Source organism: Amia ocellicauda, chromosome 3 (assembly GCF_036373705.1).
Source record: "Amia ocellicauda isolate fAmiCal2 chromosome 3, fAmiCal2.hap1, whole genome shotgun sequence".
Lineage (NCBI taxonomy): Eukaryota > Metazoa > Chordata > Actinopteri > Amiiformes > Amiidae > Amia > Amia ocellicauda.
This window is the reverse complement of record NC_089852.1, coordinates 10255986-10277425: the sequence shown is the minus strand read 5'-3', so window position 1 is coordinate 10277425 and position 21440 is coordinate 10255986. Positions and strand designations below refer to the sequence as shown.

At 36.6% G+C, this 21440-nt stretch overlaps 2 protein-coding genes across 4 annotated transcripts in view; one reads left to right on the top strand and one right to left on the bottom strand.

Annotated features, from left to right (window-relative positions):
* The window catches only part of LOC136736253 (metabotropic glutamate receptor 2-like), a 46248-nt gene extending 33504 nt beyond the window's left edge, over positions 1-12744 (top strand). The window contains exons 3-6 of one of the 2 annotated variants that reach the window (XM_066698100.1): positions 2452-3289; positions 4630-5693; positions 11536-11710; positions 12331-12744. In XM_066698100.1, coding sequence (XP_066554197.1) covers positions 2452-3289; positions 4630-5693; positions 11536-11710; positions 12331-12404 — 2151 coding nt within the window. In that variant the 3' untranslated portion in view covers positions 12405-12744. Of the gene's footprint in view, positions 1-2451; positions 3290-4629; positions 5694-11535; positions 11711-12173 lie in introns of both variants that reach the window. The other variant, XM_066698101.1, reaches the window with a different exon arrangement.
* Positions 12745-12863: 119 nt separating this feature from the next.
* Positions 12864-21329, bottom strand: rrp9 (ribosomal RNA processing 9, U3 small nucleolar RNA binding protein). Of its 2 annotated transcripts, none has more exons than XM_066698103.1 (15): positions 21076-21329; positions 20244-20332; positions 20013-20125; positions 19088-19155; positions 18881-18922; positions 18640-18766; positions 18141-18265; positions 17647-17739; positions 17099-17199; positions 16607-16741; positions 15939-16001; positions 15625-15782; positions 15231-15310; positions 14786-14859; positions 12864-13848 (listed from the first exon to the last, which is right to left on the bottom strand). In XM_066698103.1, exons 1-15 carry the CDS (start codon positions 21154-21156, stop codon positions 13749-13751), a joined length of 1449 nt encoding a protein of 482 aa, XP_066554200.1. In that variant the 5' UTR covers positions 21157-21329; the 3' UTR covers positions 12864-13748. The 2 variants fall into 2 exon arrangements, with proteins under 2 accessions (XP_066554200.1, XP_066554201.1); XM_066698104.1 differs by having other exon boundaries at positions 13704-13848; positions 15637-15782; positions 21076-21328.
* Between the last annotated feature and the right edge of the window lie 111 nt (positions 21330-21440).

Genomic DNA, 21440 nt, shown 5'->3' with positions numbered 1-21440 from the left:
AAATGTCTCTGAGCAGTGAAAAGTCTTTGCTGTTTTACCACTCCCAAAAATGTAATTCAAATAAAATAAACTTTTGTATGTGTGTGCTGTCTTAGAACATTTTTACATTGACTGTCTTAATAATGGCTTAAGATGGTAGCATTTGTATTTATTTTTTTCAAATGTGAAATGGCTCTCAATTCTTGGTAATGCTTTGTAAAACCTCTAGAGAAACAGCTTTTCTAATATTAACTGCCTGTTTTCCCCAAAGACTATTTTTTGTGGAATTACTGCAGTCTTCAGGTTTCTATGGCAACATACATCAAAACTAATGTATTGCACTGTCTGGGTGACAAGGGCACTTTGGAATTTGTATTTCCCCTGACAACTAGCAATTAATTTTAGTTTGTAATGTTGTTGTAGTTGTTAATATTATCATTATTAGTAGTAATAGTAGTAGTAAGGGTAAACCATTCCCTACATTAAAAATAATTAAATAATACTTTTCTTTTTTGTTTGCATGCTCCACCTACTTGTTTTATATTCAGTATAGTATAATCTGATTTATTGTGATCCATATTGCATTACAGCAGATCACACAACTGACTTTCCTAAGACAGCATCATCCTGGAATATAAATTTGCTGTTGATCTGAAAAATACACCAAGGTTTTAAATATTAAACTGATATTAGAATTCAGGTCCTTGGGTGAGAAACACAAATAAGAATAAAAAGGATGGGGGAAAATGCATGGGAATGATTGCGAAAGTTTCCCCCTAGGCTTCATGGAGTGCCTGGAGCAAGAGATAGTATGGTAGTGTAATGCATTCAGCTATAAAATCACTTGGACAAACTGATATTCCCTTTAGCTACTGTCAATGCAATAACTTTGCATGCAAACAGTGATTTGTTAAGAACATGTAGGCTGGATATTAGTTTTTAGCCCACACCAATGCCTTGCTTTCCAAATAGCATAGTTGTGCAGCATAGATAATCCTTTCAATTTTTAAATACCCACATGATTACATGAATATGTTGTTCCCATGTGTATACAAAATATCCATGTTTTATAACAGATAACCCCCAGGTGAGCCCTCCCGCTGCTTTGAATGGTTTTTATTACATATTTAAAAATAATAATATTAATAATAATAAAAATAGTAAGGTAAGGTTAAAAGCATATCAAATGTTACTCATTTAGTTGGGAAAAAAATATTGGACATCAATTAAGATATTCAGAGAATTACTCATTGAAATGTCTGTAGTGCTCTTTATTTTATTTTATTTATTTTTTACCAGAAATTCTAACTATTTTGTCTAATAATTTGTCATGGTATGTTTGAAAGTGAGTATCAAAGAAGAAGGCTGAAGCTTTGATTCTGTATTTTTTTGCTGTATTAATAGTAAATCCTGAGCTTCATCATTACAGCCTGCAATGTCAGACAGTCTTTTAGATGTAAATTGACAAGGGAATCAGGTTACAAATCCTTGTAACTATGAAACCTATTTAGCCTGAGGTGCCAACAAGACAAACATACAAATGAATACTTGTTAAATATGATCCTCCAGAATAAGAAGACGACAACAGGCTACAGTAAGCGACAGTGTTAAAACGGATTGATGTCGTTAATTATACAATAAAAGATGCTGTTGAAGAGATGTTGCTCATCAGTTCTGCTTTGTTTGTTTTTTAAGAGTATGCCTTTCTTGATTGACTGATTTAAATGACCAAAAGATGGTAGTTAAATACATAATACACTATTCTGCAAGAATATACATCCTTTGTAATTGTGCTCTGTTTAAGGGCTTTTCAAGGCACAAGAACATATTATGAGTGCAAATGGAAACATTAATGGAACAGTAACAATACCAAGGCTTATGTTACTGTGTAATTAATTCATTTTCTTTTAATTTCCTAAATTAGTTTCTTTTGAAGGCTTCTTTAACATTGTTATGTTGTTAAGCTGAGAAATATTGGTCAATCTTGAATGTGTCATATTTTCAGTTGGATATCCAGTTTTCTGTGAACCAATTATTTTCAAAATATCACATAACCATCATAGAGCACATTACCAGAACATATTAATGTAAGAAGGTAAGGTAATCCTTCTCAAAGTCCAAAGGTTTTCTTGTAAAACAATTTTCTTGTACATCAATTTACAAATATATAATTTGCAATGTATTTAATATATATTTTAATGTGGATTTGTATTACTTATACATAATTTATTTTCCGTTAGTAAAATGTAGTAAAATGTAGGCTTTGTCTGAGTTTTCAACATATGGTGTTCAATTATCTTCAGAAACCCCAACCTTATTAAAGTTTTTTAGGGATATTTGTCTAAATTATTGTTCATAATTTATGACAGGTTGCGGCATCAGATGCTAAAATTGTTTGAATGTGATAGATACTGTCATATGCTGAGTATTCAACCTTTCTTGAAAACATCCCCCCCTTCTCTTCCCCACCAGGTGGCCAACCTACTGAGGCTCTTCCAGATCCCCCAGATCAGCTATGCTTCCACCAGTGCCAAGCTCAGTGACAAGACTCGCTATGATTATTTTGCCCGCACCGTGCCCCCTGACTTCTACCAGGCCAAGGCCATGGCGGAGATCCTGCGCTTCTTCAACTGGACCTATGTGTCCACAGTGGCCTCAGAGGGGGACTATGGAGAGACCGGCATTGAGGCTTTCCAGCAGGAAGCCCGGGCCCGGCAGATCTGCATAGCCACCTCTGCCAAGGTGGGCCGCTCCATGAACCGCCGGAGCTATGAAGTGGTCATCAGGTCCCTGCAGCAGAAGTCCAATGCCAAAGTGGTCATCCTTTTTACACGCAGTGAAGATGCCAGGGAACTGCTGGTGGCCGCCACCCGCATGAACGTGTCTTTCATATGGGTGGCCAGCGATGGATGGGGGGCACAGGAGAGTGTGGTCAGGGGCAGTGAGCTGGTGGCCGATGGCGCCTTCACCATTGAACTGGCCTCCTATCCCATCCGAGAGTTTGCAGAATATTTCACCAAGCTGGACCCCTACACCAACACACGCAACCCATGGTTCAGAGAGTTTTGGGAGCATCGCTTTCAGTGCAGCCTCCACGACCTGAGCTGCGGCCAGCGCTCCCTCAAAGATGGCAAGTTTGAGCAGGAGTCCAAGATCATGTTTGTGGTCAACGCTGTCTATGCCATGGCCCATGCCTTGCACAACATGAGACAAGCCGTGTGCCCAAACTCCACCAAGATCTGTGATGCTATGAAGCCAGGCAATGGAAAGAGGTTTTACAGGGAGTACATCCTGAAAACCAAGTTTGATGGTAAGCTCTGTGGGTTCCAGTCCTTTATATGGTGTTTGTTCTTCTTTGTTGTAAGGGGTGTGTTAGCATAGACGGGAAGAATATGCTTATACTGCTTTTTGTTAATATTACAAAATAAATATCATCCTTATCCTTGATTATAAACAATGTGTTTTTTTTATTATAAAATGATGGAAAAGCTGAAGGTTGGGCACACATTCTGTGAGAGTTAAAAGAGGGAAGGATATTAGAAGGCTTAGATGTTGTGTGATCCTAGGCTTGTATATGATCTATAATCATTACAAGGCTCACTGTTAAACTATCTCTGATAAAACATTTCTATAGCAGGTCTCCCAAAGAGCCCAATTATTGGACATGAGCCATATTAGAAAGAGTCTTAAGGTTGTTCCAGGTATTAGGGCAGTAAATGATTGACTGTCTTTGTGCCTGAAGGATGCTTGGTGGTTTAGGGTCTAGGAAAATGGCATTAGTCCAAGCAAGCTGAGACTTTAATGTTTTTTTGAAAAATGCAATCACCAGACATGATTTCCTTTACACCAGAACATTGAAGCTGACTAAATAGATAAAATCCCCAAAACCCTTTATTCTGAAATCCTTTTGGAAATGCATCGTGCACTAGATAATAGATTACCTTCAATCTCTTTGTGAAAGTAGAAAACTTTTTTTTCCTGTGACAGAAAAGGATTCACTTTTGCATAAAGCTAATTGATGAAACAATGTATTTATGTACCGGTCCTTTCAAATATACTGCATATATAATTAAAAGATGTTTTTGATGTTTATTTCTCTCAACATCTTATAGTCTTACAGTTACAAAATTGGCTGTTTAGTACTTGCATGATCTGACTTCTGTCTTAACCAACCTGATATTTAATTATGGGAACTTTAGGGAATGCAGATAACAACATAAGAACATAAGAAAGTTTACAAACGAGAGGAGGACATTCGACCCATCGTGCTCGTTTGCTGTCCATTAGTAACTAAGTGATCCCAAACCTTCAGCTTCAACCACATCGCTGGGGATTTTGTTCAGTTCCCTCAGTTCCTCAGTAGGACATTCCCTTCAGACCTGGAATAAGTCTGGTTGCTCTCCTCTGAACTGCCTCTATAGCAGCACTGTTTATTATTTATCCTTTTCTGTTGAAAGAGAAACACTTTAATTTAAAGGCCATTTAATGACATTAATTTGGCTTTCAGAATTTTAGAATTATCAGTTGTAGTTTCCTTTTTCATTTTAACTCTGCAAGCAGGCATTTCTCCACTGCAGTGACATGCAGCAAATCACCAGAAAGTGTGTCTTATATTAATCAACCTCTATTTTATGTTTCCTATTACTCCAGCTCCATTCCGGCCTGCAGATACTGAAAACATTGTCCGCTTTGATGCGTATGGAGATAGTATTGGCCGCTACAATATCTTCTATTATCATAAAGTGAATGGCAAGTATATCTACAGGAAAGTTGGCTACTGGGCTCAAGGACTGATCTTGAACACCAGCCTCATTCCTTGGTCCAAACATGTAGTTCCCACATCCCAGTGCAGTGACCCTTGCAAGAAAAATGAAGTGAAAAGCATGCAACCAGGAGACGTGTGCTGTTGGATCTGCATCCCCTGCCAGCCCTATCAGTACCTGCTGGATGAATTCACATGCATGGACTGTAGCTTTGGGCGCTGGCCACTGGAGAATCTCACTGGCTGTTACAATCTGCCGGAAGAATACATCCACTGGGAAGACGCATGGGCTATCGGCCCGGTCACGATCTCCTGCCTTGGCTTCATTTGCACCCTCTTTGTGATTGGAGTTTTCATGAAGAACAATGACACCCCTATTGTGAAGGCCTCTGGAAGGGAACTGTCCTATATACTGCTGCTCGGGGTCCTGATGTGTTACAGTATGACTTTCATCTACATAGCGAAGCCATCAGCTGTCATCTGTACGCTCCGTCGCCTAGGCTTGGGGACCTCCTTTGCCGTGTGTTACTCGGCCCTCTTGACCAAAACCAACCGCATTGCACGCATCTTCAATGGCGTCAAAGACGGTGCTCAGAGGCCCCGTTTCATCAGCCCAACCTCCCAGGTGGTCATCTGCATGGCGCTCATCTCCTGCCAGCTCATCGTGGTCATCGTCTGGCTCCTGGTGGAGACGCCTGGAGTTCGCAAAGAAGTGAGCCCGGAGAAGCGGGACGTGGTGACCCTGAAGTGCAACAGCAAGGACTCAAGCATGCTCATGTCCCTGACCTACAACTGTATCCTCATCATTCTGTGCACCGTCTACGCCTTCAAGACCAGGAAGTGCCCAGAGAACTTCAACGAGGCAAAATTCATTGGTTTCACCATGTACACAACATGCATCATCTGGCTGGCTTTCCAGCCCATATTCTATGTCACTGCAAGCGACTACAGGGTAAGTGCCAACCTTGTCTTCAATAAAACATTTTATTTAAGTGCTAAAATAAACATATTTTTCCTGCTAAAACACAGATGAAAAAATATTTTATAACAAAGCTTCTAATGTATACCTTTTCTGATTTCTGAAGAATTTAAGACAATTTAATACAGTTTAATATAAACTTTCACATTCATTTATTGTTATCAATCAATGTTGGAAAATGTAATTTTAAGGACAAACATTCATGCATGCAATATATTCATGTCTAATTAATGTTAAAATAGTTATGATATTAAAAACAACATATATCCAGGCTGATAAAAAATTGTAAAAACAAAAATGAAACAATACACATGTCATCTTTGTTGTTGTCAGGCTATATGAAGAGGAATCTGTTTGATTAGATTTTTACTTGTATTTTTACCATTGCCAATGAAATTCAGTGCACAAAATGTTGATTTGGCTTTGAACATAATTGTTATAGTACCTGTGCACTCAGACAGTATATGAATTTCTTTTGATTGTCCTGCTCTAAGTCTGATGAAAGCAGTGACTCTCTTTTTATGTACCTGAGAAATCTGGTACAGGGAAGAACAAAGAGATGGAATAGTGGCAGATTAATGGCTGAGAGAATTTCTTAATGCTACAAACTTAAATATTTTATATTTTTTATATATTTTATATATATTCATTATATAGTCATAATAATATAACAAGTTACAGAGTTACAGTGTTTTTTTTTTCTTTTGTTCATTTTATAAAATTGTATTTAATCTATGGCAATGCGATCCGTTGGGAGTATGATCTTCCCTGGGATATGAAGTGCTTCAGCACTCAGGCCTGAAGGCTTTCCACTTTGTAGTTATAGCCAGTTGGGGCATCAATGCCAATACAGAAGAGATTAGCCAAATGTCTCATATGTAGATAAAGGGTAAAATTACATCAGAGCACCATGCTTCGAAGGAAATTCATAAATGAGCATCCCATCCTCTTTGGGGACACATTAACTCTGAGACATGGAGTTGGCCCTGAGTTACATGCAATTTTGGAAGCTCGTTCAAGAAATACAAGGGAAAGTTGCAATGATGTGGAATGCTGGGAATTTTTAATCCGGTCAAGGTAAAGGACCCTGACTGCTATAGAAAGACACAAAGACTACAAATAGCTTCTCTTGAGGAGAACCACAATCCCACCAGGAGGACTGAGCCTGTTGGTTAATTAATTTCTAGTTGAATATGAAAGCATTCATTTTAAACTCAAAGAGGGTGTACAACAGTAATACATTAATTAACGTAGCTTGGCTAATTAATATACTCCATTTTACAAGGTATTGTGAATAGTTCTCAGGACTTTGAAAAAATGTAGAGGAATAAACCTTTAACGCGCGTCCACTTTTTCTTCCGGATAAACTCACTTTTACTCTTAATGACATTGAAGGCATGACAAGAGCATCACAGAAACATTTTGTTATGCATTGTAAAATCAGAATTTACAATTTACTTCTGTTACTGTTTAATTTCAAAGCTTCTCCATGGACTAGGCTAGCTTGTAGGAGTTTAATCAAAGTTGCTTGTGGAGACAGAGCCTGATGCATCTCAATATTTCGCCCAAGGCAACATAGCATCCTAGGTTCTTAGAAACCTAGTGAAAGCATTGTATAATTTCATGATTCTTGAGCTGATGTCAGACACAACCCCTCCACACAAAACTAAATCTGGATATTCATTGTTGCCAGTGTTACATAGTTGACAAAAAAATATATTATTTTAGTTAATTAACATTTAATGAAATTAAAGGCCAGAGAAGTTTAATATTAAATTCAAGTCTGAGACGAATATGCAAAAGTTATTGAAGGCAGCATATGTAAAGATAAATGTTTCGACTTCTACAGCAAGATGGGTAAATGTGTGTGAATCATCAATTATATTTTACTACAGGGAATGAGTTGCCAGAATTCACTATTTGAAAGTAATTTGAAAAGCGAGCAGTGTATTCAAAATGGCCTAGGGTTGAATAATGTGTCCTACCTTTTCACCACCTATATCAAAAAAGATTTTTTTCTTTCTCTGTGGTAGCTGTTTGGGGAAAAACATTCAGTTCATAGACATGTTTTTCAATACGCTTTCTGAAAGAGCTTTCATTTTTCAGAAGAGTGAGTTCTAATGAGGATTTTAACCTTAATATACCTCGGAATTCTCTAATAACTAAAAATGTTTTGAAATGCAACTTCTTAAAAGACAGGGCTGTTCTCTGATTGGATGGCTCTGTAGCTCATATGTTAACCAAGTAAAGGTTTAAACACAAACAGCATTTATTACAATTTTGTCAAAGAAGTGCTAAATAGGAAGAGGGACTGAAGGTTATTTGAAAAGTCTCTCTGCTTATCTACTTATGTATCCATACATATCATTCGATGCCTGAGCCACAACCTCAACACCTTTCCTACACATCTACCACAAAACACATTCACCCCAAATGCCCATGCACAATAAGTCACATGTGAGGGAAGAACAGTGAAACATAAAAGATAAATAGCTTTGTTATATTAAATAAACATTATGTTTATCTATATTTTCAAAAGAAGGACTCTCCACCCCCTACCTTTTTAAATTCCTAGGAAATGTGTCTGTTTAGACTGTGGACACAGCGACGTAGCCCATGCTTAGCTGTGTGGAATGGAGTGTTAAAAGAGAAGCTGGATCCCAGCTGTGTCCCTGGATGGGAACTGATGTGGGATGACAGGGTGCTCAGCTGTGGTGTTTAAGGGTCAGAGTAGTCTTTTCAATAAGACACACGAACCTGGATTGCATCTGCAGTACCTATGAGGACCAGAGGTACTCCCAGCTTGACAGAACAACATGAGGGGAGAACTGAGCTAAAGGATTCTAAGTACTGGTTATATTCCACCCCACATAACTTCCTGCCAGGACTTTTTTATTTAGATATTGTCATTCAAATGTTATCATCATTCTAATTTCAATAAATGTTGCTTGGGTGACATAGCAATCAATTTTTGGGACTAAACAGCTTACCTCTATACATCTCTATTTCAAATAACCTATGAAATAAATCAAATCCAGGTAGGTAAAAATGCCATTGGGTATACAATGACTGCACTAGCTGTGTTTAATAAAATAAAAACAATATGAGAAATGTTATATGCAGGACTGTCATACTACCATAGTGTCTACTCTATTGAACCTTAATTTTGTCATATATACACTCATCAATTTTTAAACCGGTTCATGCACTGTCAGTCAAAATGGAAAAATGGAAATTGGTTTTAATATCTGAATATCCATAAAACATTCTGTGATTCTCTTTTAATTTTAGAATATTATTGATTAATTATTATGAAGTACAGATCCCACAGCTATCTTATAAAATAAAACTCCCAATATCAATGAGAAATGATTCATTTAGTAAACCACAATAAGTTATTTGCAGTCTCAAGACAAGTACTGGACTGACATTCAATTAACACAGTTTAATGTGTATGACAGTGATTGCAATATCAGAGGTCTCAAACATGCACTTTGGTTATGATTAAAATAACAATGCTTGCACATAAAAGTAATGACACTGTAGGCTTGTGTACAAATTCTTATTTCATATGGAGCCATACATTTAATAACATAGAAACACTACATATGGCTGTGGCATGCCTCAAAATACAGAAGGAACATTGTTGTTTTCCTTCATAAGTATTTAGCTATACACCCTCCTGTCTTTAACATTTTCATTATTATTGTTTTCAACTTTCACCATTTTACAAGGAGTAGTTTACAGAGATGAAAGAGGCTAAACGTTGACCATGACAATGCAACCTAGCCATAGGTAGCCAGGCATACAAGCCATAATAGGTACTTAATTGTTCTTGTTGCTGTTTTCTTTCACCCACAAGCTAAATAAAACCATAATCTACTGTGGGAGACGCAAAGCTGTTAGATGTGATACCTTTGTGTTTTGTCAATTAACTGCCTCCTTTTGAATGAATAAAACTAGCATTTTGAAATCTTCAGGCATTATTCAACAAATAGGTGCTGAGTGAGTCATTTTAATTTGTTTTATTCTGGGTAAAGACATTAGTAACATAAGTTGTTTGACCTATTATGATTATGATACTCATTTGACACTCTTTCTCTATGAACAAGCTGAATATTATGAACTGCTTATACAGTTGCCTTCAGATCTGGAAATCTATATGAAAATACAAATGTTTTAAATGTAATCCTTGTTATTCTGATCTTCACGATACCTTTAGATCCCAATAGAGGCTTTTGGAAGTCACCTTGATTGCCATTGGGAATAAAATTACGGTACATACAGAAGCAGTACAGTCAATATAATTTATAAGAATAAACTTGTTTCAGAAATTTGCATCATTGACTGGCATTAAATTTGCATTATATATGACATTTTGAATGTAAAATCTTGTTCATGACTGGGACTACTGTTGCATTATCTACAGTAAATCTACAGTAAATCTAAAATTATCACTCACAACTGATACATTTAATTTTGCGGTGTTTGGTTGACACAGTTTAACTTAAATAATTTCAGCCACATTCCAAAGGACTTGGTACAGTTAATTCTAATTTCTAGGACAAAACAAGAAAAACAAAAAACAAGATAAAAAAAAAAACAATAATTAACTGAATGAAATAAACAAACCAGAAGCATTGTTTAAAATGCCACATGCTGGGTAACTTTTATTAATACTGCTGGAACCATGTAGCCATTTGTATATTAATATGATTTTATTTTATATTTACACTATAAAGCTGACAACATGAAATGAATAGGTTAACATCTACATAATCCTATGCGCTTTTGACGGATCAGTAATGCCAGGAGAAAAATAAATAAATAAAGTCAAGGAGCAAGTGGAGCCCTGGAGTGTCCGAGTGTATGTTCTCATTGTGTCTGATTTACATGACATTTATAATCTGTGGACTTGTCTGACCTCAAACACCACTGCAGAATTTCAGGAAGAAGTAGGGATGCAAAGGTTTTTTTCATTGCTTTTGAAATAATGTTTTAGTTCACGTTATCCCTCATTTTCCATGTGCTGTTACAGCATTATTGTATTTTGTTCTAACAGGGTGAACTGTAGTATTAATACATGTATACAAGCAGTGAAAGATATTTAGGAAATCCTTAGATTATGTGGATTAATAGACTCAGTTACAATATGCATAAAAGAATCGAATAAAGCAATAAATCTGTCATGATTTGTTGGTACTAGTGCTATTTATGGCTTGTTTTTCATACTTTTGTTAGGTAAAATTTGTTATTATAATGTTACATGCATACATATTTATATATTAATGCACATAAATATAAATAGAGAAGAGCTGCTTGCCATGTTTAAGGATTCATTCAATTAATAACTTTTTCATATAGATCTGCATTGACGGCGGCGTCTTTCATCAGATAACAGGAATTTAAGAATTCCCTTTCCTCTTTTTATTCATAATGTATTTGCTTCAGCTTAAAGCAGTAGTTAGTATTCAGGAAATTAATCTCATACAATCATGTCACCGATTCACCGTCTGAACCTGACAATCCGTGGGTGCAATGTGAATAAGAGACTTTCATAAGCTCAAAGTACACATCATAAAAGATAAATAAGTAGTGATTGAAAGAGAAATGAAAACTGCTTTGAGGTTAATCAAATAGAAACAGGAAGATGTAAAAGCCTTGCAGATGCACCTTTTTTTTTCTCTCTTCCAGTTTTACTCATATTTGCTTTCTTTGGCTCATCTGGCTGTGGAGGTTCAATGGTTCAGTGAGCGGCAGGGGACTGAGCTCTCACACTGTCTAAATATGCCCCTCTCTCTCCGTTTCTAAACAGGTCCAGACCACCACCATGTGCATCTCGGTCAGCCTGAGTGGATCGGTGGTCTTGGGTTGCCTCTTTGCTCCGAAAACACACATCATCCTGTTTCAGCCCCAGAAGAATGTGACAAGTCACCGAGTGGCCACCAACCGGTTCAGTACAACTGGCCCAGGCTCTAGCTACTCACATGGTAAGTTTCAAACATTGCTTGTATCAGAGAACCTAAGACAAAGCTTCCCTGCTGTTTCCCAGTGCAGCAAGGGAGGGGATTAACCTTGTACACTCATGTTACATGTTCACATCAAGATTTCATTGAATGAATTATGCTGTAACAATAATAATCCTAAATGCATGAATACATGTATTTTACTTAGTGCCATTTTTAAATAAATTACTGCTGAAAAACAGGCCCATTTAAATACACCTCTGAACTGTATCCATTGAGGTACATATTGATACCTGTAGTATAATCTGACCTCTCAGAGTGTTATCAGCCCATGTTTGACAGCAGCACCTTGCGGCAATTAGATACTAAGCAATGCTGGATAATGAGAGCAAAACATATTACAATCCATTTATCAAATTATTTATTTTTGTCCATACGTGCATAAGTAAAGGTTTGCAATGTTTTTTTTTTTTGTTTTGTTCTTCAGAAATGAAAAAATAAAGAAATCCTAGGAAGGAAATGAGAAAATTCTTCGAAGTTGCTCTGTGATACTAGTCCCAATATTAACTCTGCTTCACATGGCCCGTTTAATTGTTCAGTGCACATTGATCAATAAAAGCTAACATTGTTTAATTTCTTTTTAGCTTCAGCCTCCAACTATGTGCCAACAGTCTGCAATGGTAGAGAGGTGGTAGATTCTACTACCTCCTCCTTGTGAAGACACAAACTTTCCTTGGCCAAATATACAAATGTTGCTATGACTAGTCAAGAATGAAGTGTTACAATATGGGAATGGTGTTGCACAGGAGATCTCTCTGATCTTGTTGTCCTGAAAAAGTGCTGTGAATACAATGTCCCATTTTTTTTTTTTGACTAGTATAATACATTTTAAATATCAGTAACCCTCCTTTTTAATAAAATGTACATTTTATTTGAAACAATAAGTAAATGATAGTTTAATCTGTTAAATGTGTAAAAAATGTTTTTAATGTAGATTTTTGTGAACCAGTTTGTGCTTTCTTGTAATTTATGTAAATAAAAGGTGTTTTTTATTAATATTAAAACCTTGCATTCCTTGTTTTTTTTAATTATTATTTTAAACAGTAGGGGTAGGTTTCTTGGTTTGTAGCTGCTGGTATTTTTTAATATATACAGTAACAACTCACGGAATGAAAAGTTGTTGTGGTGGCAGATGTATTGAAATGTTCATTGATAAAAGGACAATGAGCTTTGCTAACATACATTTTTCATATCACAATTATAGATTTTCCAAGTTAATAAGATGACAGTATAAATTATTAATTGGGAGAGGGGGGTACCACTCAGTTGGTAAAGTGTGAAAAGGTATTTTATCCCATAAATGTGAAAATAAATAAAATAGGGTATTTGATTTTTTTTAATCTTACTCATGTACAGCTTAAGTCAGATACAAAATTGGATGGCAAGTTACACCAGTAAATTTGGGAACCCCTGCATTAAAACTTAGGTTGATTGAGGAACCCCTTCCTTACAAAAGATCTGAAGAGCTCTGTTTTGCACAACATTATTATTATTATTACTATTTTTTTTACTATTATTTAGTAAAACCCCTCACTGCTTCAAAGAGGACAGAGCAGATATTAAGGGATTACAAGACTAGCCACACTGTGAAACACCAAACTCTAACCAGGACTTTTCTTCAAATCAAGTTGTTTGGCACGCAATGTATATGCTGTCAGACATCGCCTTATTAATAATACAAGGTGTTAAAAGTACATCATATTTTGTTTAGAAACATCAGAAAATGTGTTGCACAAATTGCTGCACAGCTGCATAGCAGACCTTTCCATAGGCAGTTCACAGACTGAAGTCAAGACACAAGGTTGCGTCCGATATCAAAACAAAACAAGCAGACCGCTTTTCAAATAAAACTTTGATTGTAAAGGGTATAAGAAGTGAATTGTCCCAGAGGCCACAGTTTGGTCTTTTAGAAGACTGTACCATCTAAGATTTTATAACACTATTTCCACGAGGTGGATAAAGCAAAGTCCTTTATTGCACAGAGGTGTTTTATCCAAGTTGGTTATATGCCATTTGCAGAGTCTTGTTCCAAAGTCTTTTTCTTCAGGGGAATGATATAAAGTCCATTCTTCGCTTCCTTAATTCGCCACCACCGGCCTAGCCTGGAAAGCATAAAGGATACAGTTTAGTCAACTTGCAAAATATTTATCTTGGTAAAGAGAAAATCCAGCTGTATCACATATGCAAGCAATGAAGAAACTAACTCACAGACCCAGTCTCTGCAAAATAATGCAAAGGTAAGTTATAGAACAGCACCATCTACTGCCTGGGAGTTCCTAATTTACCCAATAGCATATTAAGGCCACATTTGAAAGTGGATTTCAAAAGTAGAAAATCTACCAGTTTAAACTATCACTATCATAAGACACCCCCTCCCCCCCCCCCGACATACACATTATTAAAGGTTGATCAGTTTATATACTACAGAGGAATATAAAATCCAACAGGGTAAAATGTATGTTATTTACCAAGGATTACAGTCATCACATTTCATAGCTATATATGTATAAATACATTTTCAAATTTGGTCATACATCTTGACATCTTGAGAGGTCTTTGAAGTGCTCTTTGCCAATTCAGTTGATTTTTAAATTGACTTCAGACTTCATTCAAGATAGATTTTTAAACATCAAAGAGCAGTCAGCTGATACAGGGGTTCTACATGTTAGACAAATAACCATAATGCAATTCAGTCAGGATGATTTTACACAACAAATACGCTCATGCCACAGATGTATTGTGGTTTTCTGTACGTGTTATTTTTCAGCGTCTCTTCATGTAATCATTTATGCACAGCCACTGTGATGCTCCTGATCATTTTCAGCTACACGATGATCATGATTTCATACTGTATTATTGTAGGTTGAGTATTAGTATACAATGTTTTATTGAACTTATGTATCTGGAATATCCCGAGTCTGTTAATAAATGATGGATAAAAGTCTGGAAAATTAAGCAACACATGCCTTATGCCACAGTAATTCCAGCTATCTGGCCACTTCAAAATGTGCTAAACGTTAATAAGATAAGTCACAGTACCTGTGCTCTTGTCCGACTCCAGCAACAAGGAAATTTCCAGAGTTTGAAAATTTCAGACTGTTCACAAAACCTGCCTAAAGGGCATAAAAAGACAAAATTAACAATACAATTCTGTTCATAAGCTACAGATAAAATATCAAATTTAATTCAATTGGATGAAAATGTGCAATGAACTCAAAAGAATTAGCAGAATATCAACTAGGGGTTCATTTGAGTTTGCTCAAAGTGGTGTCTGTACGGGTCGTATTTTATTGCACAAGCCACGATTAAACCGCAGATGTGTTGTTCATTATTCAGTCTGAAGTATAAACACTTGATATCACCACAGGAATATCAATAGCGAACTGATACGATGCCAATGGAATAGCTAATTGTGGCTCATGTTTTTGGATTCTCTTATTTCACCTAATGAATGTCAATGTACATCACTGTTCAAATCACGTACCACGGGGACTTCGAACAGCGGCTGTAAACTGCGGAATCCTTCGGCACATCTCCACAGCTGCACCTTGGAATTATGGGAACCTGAGAATGTGGAAGATCAGTTTTCCTTTAAAATGTCAATATATATATATATATGTATTATATAAACAAATGGTGTATGTAAGCTTAAAATAAACATCATGCAATATTTTAGCAACCATTCAACTTTTTTTTGGTCACAAGATTATTTAATAAGATACCTAAAGTGTTACTAGTCTCTGAGATTTGCAACCTACCACTAATGTGCATAAAAAGGCAGAAATATGTTCTCAATAATCAGTAACAGTCCAAGCAGACTAAATGTTTCAAAGATTAATTGCAGGATTGAACACTGATATGCCATTAACACATCTCACAGCTGGAAGCACCTGAAGCAACAGTGTCACTGTTGAGCAGAGCCGCCACCGCGGAGATCCAGTGCGGCTGCTGCAGGCCACCATCCCCTTGACAACCATGGGCCTGCTTAACGGTGGCCAGAGGCTTCTTCCTGCCCACACTCCACACAGCAACAGACCTGCGAGTGGACAGGCACACCACTATCAGTTCACTTCCTTTTACACCAGCATTTCATATAGTTTTAAATAATTCAAACACTGAGAATAACTAAAACATGACTATGTATATTAGCTAAGATATAACGTTAAAGAAAAGCGGCTCCAGTTCATCTTACCCATCATCCGCTCCTGTGATCATATGCTCTTCATTTATTAATTGAATACAGTCAATAGAGCCTCTATAAAAAATAAAAAATAAATGCAAATTATCAATGCAAAACAATGCAAAAGCATGTGCATGTATTACAGACAAAATACAGAATAATGACACCCCCCGCCAAAAACAAAAAAAGCTTATACTGGAATATGCATCTCAATAGTTTTTCAAATTCGTTTAGCATTTCAAATGAAATGGTACATTACAGAAAAGATAACACAAAAAAAAGCCCCTTCAGATTCATATACAGATACGATATTGTGGAAGAAAATGTACTAAAGCTACTGCAGAGGACAGGTAGCGCACAAAAAGTGCTGTGCAGATATGAAATACTCCTGGAGGGGATTGCCATGCATTCCAGTCTAGGTTGGCGAGATTAACATGGAAAAACAATCCTTCAAATCTCTTTGGGCAGTAAAAGAAACACTGACTGGCTGAAGTACAAAACACAGAACTGACAGAACAAATCTCTCACACCACTCCTACACTAGAGCGGTCAAACCGATTTGAAGACAGCATGAAGGTAAGAAGAGAAATGATTACAAACGGCAAAATGTAGATAAAAGGCATGATGAAAGTAATTGGCTGAATCCAAGAAGGTTTCGGCTATGAGGGAAAAAGACTCACTCGTGGCCGTGAAAGATGAGCTGTGACTCCTCCGTGATTTTCCACACCCTGACCGTCCCGTCACGCCCCCCTGCCGTCACACAGCGTTCCCGGCTCAGGCAATCCAGGCCTGTGATCACATCCTGGTGTCCGAACCTATGGCAGCACAGGTCAGGAAGAACAAAACAAACAGACAAAAAAAAAATGTTACTTGTTGTTTTTATAACACACACAGCAATTTCTTTATTTTCTTTTGACCTCTTCAATTTGAACTTGATATTGCTTATTTGAGAAAGAGAAGTATTTCAATAAATACAAAAAATATTATTGCTGTGGAGTGGGGACAACAAATACAAACATCACAAATCAGGGTTTAGCTTTTTTAACATAGCTGCAGGCTTTACTCCATTTTAGATTTGCATTTTCTCAAAAGTAGCAGTACAGATGCAGTGTGTTAAAAGCTATACTACAACTACAAGTGGAACCATGAGACTGTTTCATTGAGCTACTCACAGCGTTTCCACATAGGCATTCTCATCTACGTTCCACACCTTCACAGCCCGGTCATGAGAAGCGCTGTACAAGTCATGTGTGCCTTTTCGAAATGACAGGCCCTTAGTAAAGCAAAAGAATCTCAGTGAAACTTCAGATAGTTGTGCAGAAAGTTCTACACTTTAAAAGACTGTATTGTCACTCTTATAATCCCTGCTTTATCAGGTCTACAAGCTTTAATACAATTCTGGACCATGTAGACTGATTCCCTTCATAATGTATCAGACTGGCAGAAAAATGAAGGCCAGGAGAGAAACGTGTGTGTGTGTGTATATATATATATACACACACACACACACACACACATACATACATACATACACATATATACACATACATACACACACTTTTAAAGCCACAACTATATTTTACATTAAAGATTTATTATATAAAGATTTTTCCAAAACCATGAATATGTTCCATAATCTATTTCAAATGTCATTTACAAAAAATGTCCAGTTGTACAACATGGATGAAAAAGCAACCCGTATGAGTGAAAGTCAGCTCACCGACACTGCGTCCTTGTGTCCTGTAAACTTGTACAGATGTTTACACGTTGCTGCTTCCCAAATCATAATTAACTTATTCTTGTCACCAGTAGCCTATAGAAAAAATAAGAAGAAACAGATTAAAAACCTGCATCTTCAGATAACATTTGAGGTAACAAATCAATCTTGGCAATAGTGTGTTCATCACCTCTACCAAAACTAAAACATTTAAGAGATCCTTATGCCCCATATGACACAAATGTTAAACTACAAATATAATTTAAAAATGTATTATTCCAGCCATATTGATAATCTCTTTCTTCTTGTTAGTCTCTACAGTAGTTTGAGATAATCAATGCATAATTAAATATTGTGGAGGAAACTATGAAGTAAATGCTTATGGCGACATCTTTTACTTCATATTTGAGTTCTCATGTGGTAGAACCTCTTTAACAACCTACTATTCTGCCTTATAGTCTGATTACAAGGAAAGCAAAGTCTCTGCAGTATCTCACCAGGTATTTGCCATCAGATGATATTGCCATACATAGAATATGTGCAGTGTGTCCAACATGGCGGTCTTCGGTTCCCTTCCTTCCTCCGGGAATGGTGAAAAGCTTCTTTCCACTCTCTACATCCCCTTTGGGATCAAAACATTCTTCAATTACAAGTCTTTCGCAGTAGTGGGACATTTATTCATAAAGTATCTATTCCAGCTCATACCAGTGATTCATCTATTACCTGGCTCTTACCACTTACAGTGTGCATTTATTCTATATAAAGAGATTACTATATTACAAAATACAACCACAACACCACTACATGGAGAAAGGATATAGAAGTATTCACATGAATTGCACAAATATGTAACGTAGGCAATATAACTGTCCAAAAATTAACTTTTGTGAAATAAATATTTTCTGTGATTATTGTAAACACTTGGGAGAGAAAAATATATAATAATAACGATAAAACTCCATTCTATCATACATGGTTAACTAACAGATTACTTACATTTAATAATTGAGCAATCTTTGGCTCCGGAGAAAATATGCTTGTCATCAGGAGAAATAACTAGGCAGGTGACTGGAAGTTGGTGTCCCCTCAACAAACGCACATCAGCTAGATCAGGAGGCTGAAGCTGGACACAAAAAAAATGTTAAAGGATGAACTAAAATGAACCCCATACACATGGATTATCTTGCATTTAAGTGAATATTAACAAAATTTAAATTAAGGGAAGACCATTACTTACGTCCTTTGCAATAAATCGTTGAAGTTTTCCTCTCTGTTCAAGCTGGTGAAAAACAGATAGTTAAAAATAATAATTATATGTTATATATAATATTGTTAATTTATTGTATATGTACTTAAACAAGATGTCAAATAAATAAATAAATAAAAACACACACAACACATATAAATATAATTTAAATTCACACAAAATTCACAAAATACTTACTACATCTTCCTGAAGTCTTCCAGCAATTATTTCTTTTTCAAATGCTTCCTCTTCTGCTTTATCTTCCTCTGAAAGAAAAAAGATTAATTATTTAACCTTGCAAGTAATTTTACTGAAGCTGAATGGATAAAGCACTTTCCAGATGTAAAACCACCAAGGGCCAGATTAAACAAACAAACAAAAAAAAAAAATCTGTATTCAGAGATGGCTTAGGACTTATTTTTGTTAGAGACCAAGATGTCATATGTATATACAGAGCATATATCTGTAGTTATCGGGTAAATCAAAGTTTTGATTTAATCCAGACCCATTTCTGGAAATTAAGAAAATGAAAGAAACACAGACCAGTGTATACTGACAAGGACTTCTTTTAATGTATTTATATAGGACTAGGCATTGAAAACATCCATCTCTATGTCGTAATGAAATTAAAATGGAAAAACTGGATTTTCTTCCAAATGGGAGATGCATCTTAAAGTTGCACTTACAGGGTTCTGAAGCATATATAAAAAGTATTAATTTATATATAATATCTATCCATACATTACCAAGAGATGGAAAAGACCTAGAAGATGACCACATAAAAGATGAGAAAATGAAATGATAAACTTTGCAGGCATGACAAAGAAAACAGAAGCTGTAGATCGAAACAAGTGGACACATCCTGGGGAGGCCTTCATACAGCAATGGATGGATGCAGGCTGATGACACTCATATAAATATATCTATACCATCAGCAGCAGCCTTTATCGATCCACGGCTAGACGAAGGCCTCACCAGGATGTTTCCACTTGCTTCGATTAGGAGCATCTCTCTTCCAGGTCTCTCACACACATTTTATATTAGATAGATAGATTTTATATAAACAAACTAGTCATTCTGCATGATAACTTTTTTGAACACCTCTGCAAGTTTCCTCTCTCACCTTCCACTCTCAGCTGCTCAAGGTACAGTTTGGCTAATCTGAGCTTCTTCTCCTGTGCGGTCTCATCCACCTCTTCTTCCTCCTTTTGTCGCCTTTTCCTACTGACAACAGGACTGGAAAAAAACAATTTGAAAGTTATCTTTAAAAACTGTATGGATGTATAAACTGGTAGATAATTATCATTCCCCATATTATGCTTTTTCATTCTCATTCTCTCTATGATCTGCTTACACTTCAGTCTCGGAATCGCTGGAGATTTCTTCATTCAGTCTGGAACTGCCTTTTTTAGCCCGGCCTTTATTCCCTCCATCTGCATCAGCCTGAAGAGAAACCATAACAGAGCTTTAAAAATGAATTGAAGTTCAATTCAACCCGGAAGCCGAACAGAAAAAAGCTAAATCTGACAGAACATTAAGGGACTTTAAAATGCAATGTAATGCCAATGGGACTTTTTATTATTATTCTCTAGAGTCAGAATATATCAGAGAATGTTAATACACATTTGATCAGATTATTGTAATAGCGAGTGAAGAAGAAAAATGCATGCATTATACTGTCGTGGACCACAAATTATGGAAATAATTAAAATATAGTTGGGGAGTTGCGTTTATTTCTAATGCTAACACCACTTTGATTTTATTTGATCATGAAGACCACATCTAGATGGAACTACCCTCCTATATTACAACAATATGCGATGGGTGATTTTTAATTCACAGATGATGCTCCATTCTAACAAATCGTCCGTCAACTACTAAGTTTGCCGGATTAGTGAATGCATTACCAGTTACTGAATATACTCAAAAGACCGATACCACTTCAATTGGGTCTAATGCCGGCGAGGTATGGAGCACGCAACACCGGAACACCTGCATGAACCAAGACGAGCGAGCGAGCGAGCGAGCCAGCCAGCCAGCCACACGTGTGTAGACCACTGATTTAATTAGAGCGGATCTTTAAAAAGACCTTAATTCCGATTAACCTTAAAAACTAATAAAGTCATCAGATGAGTACACAGAAGAAGCATTACACAAAAAGGATAATGCAAGGAGAGAAAACTTACTTTTCTTTTTATACCTGCCGTATTTTCTCCTTTTTTGGCAGGCTTTTCACTTCCTTTCTTCTTGATAAAAAATGAAGACATGATGCCTTATCGATTTAATTGCCTTTCTTATGATGAAGCATAAATAAACTAGAGGTAACAGATGTTTTAAACGCTGTCGATGTACCACTTTCTAACTTATCAACATTATCCCCACATGGACGTCTCCACGTGCACTCAAACTGCAGTTCCCCAGCCACGCCCGCTCACCGGACTCGAGCGCTGATTGGATGGGACTCTTACATTAAAGCCGCTGTAGCCCGCCCTAAGTCCCGCCCACTACAAAAAGAAAGAGTTTGATTGAACAATCTGATATTTTCCACCCG

Excerpts from the sequence above, each read along its gene's own strand:
- rrp9 (XM_066698103.1), bottom strand. The coding sequence starts at position 21,156 with ATGTCTTCATTTTTTATCAAGAAGAAAGGAAGTGAAAAGCCTGCCAAA. Across the intron at positions 15,783-15,938 it reads ATCACAGGAGCGGATGATGG|GTCTGTTGCTGTGTGGAGTG; the intron begins GTAAGATGAACT and ends GTCCACTCGCAG. Across the intron at positions 14,860-15,230 it reads CGCTGTTCGAAGTCCCCGTG|GCAGGTTTTGTGAACAGTCT; the intron begins GTACGTGATTTG and ends TATGCCCTTTAG.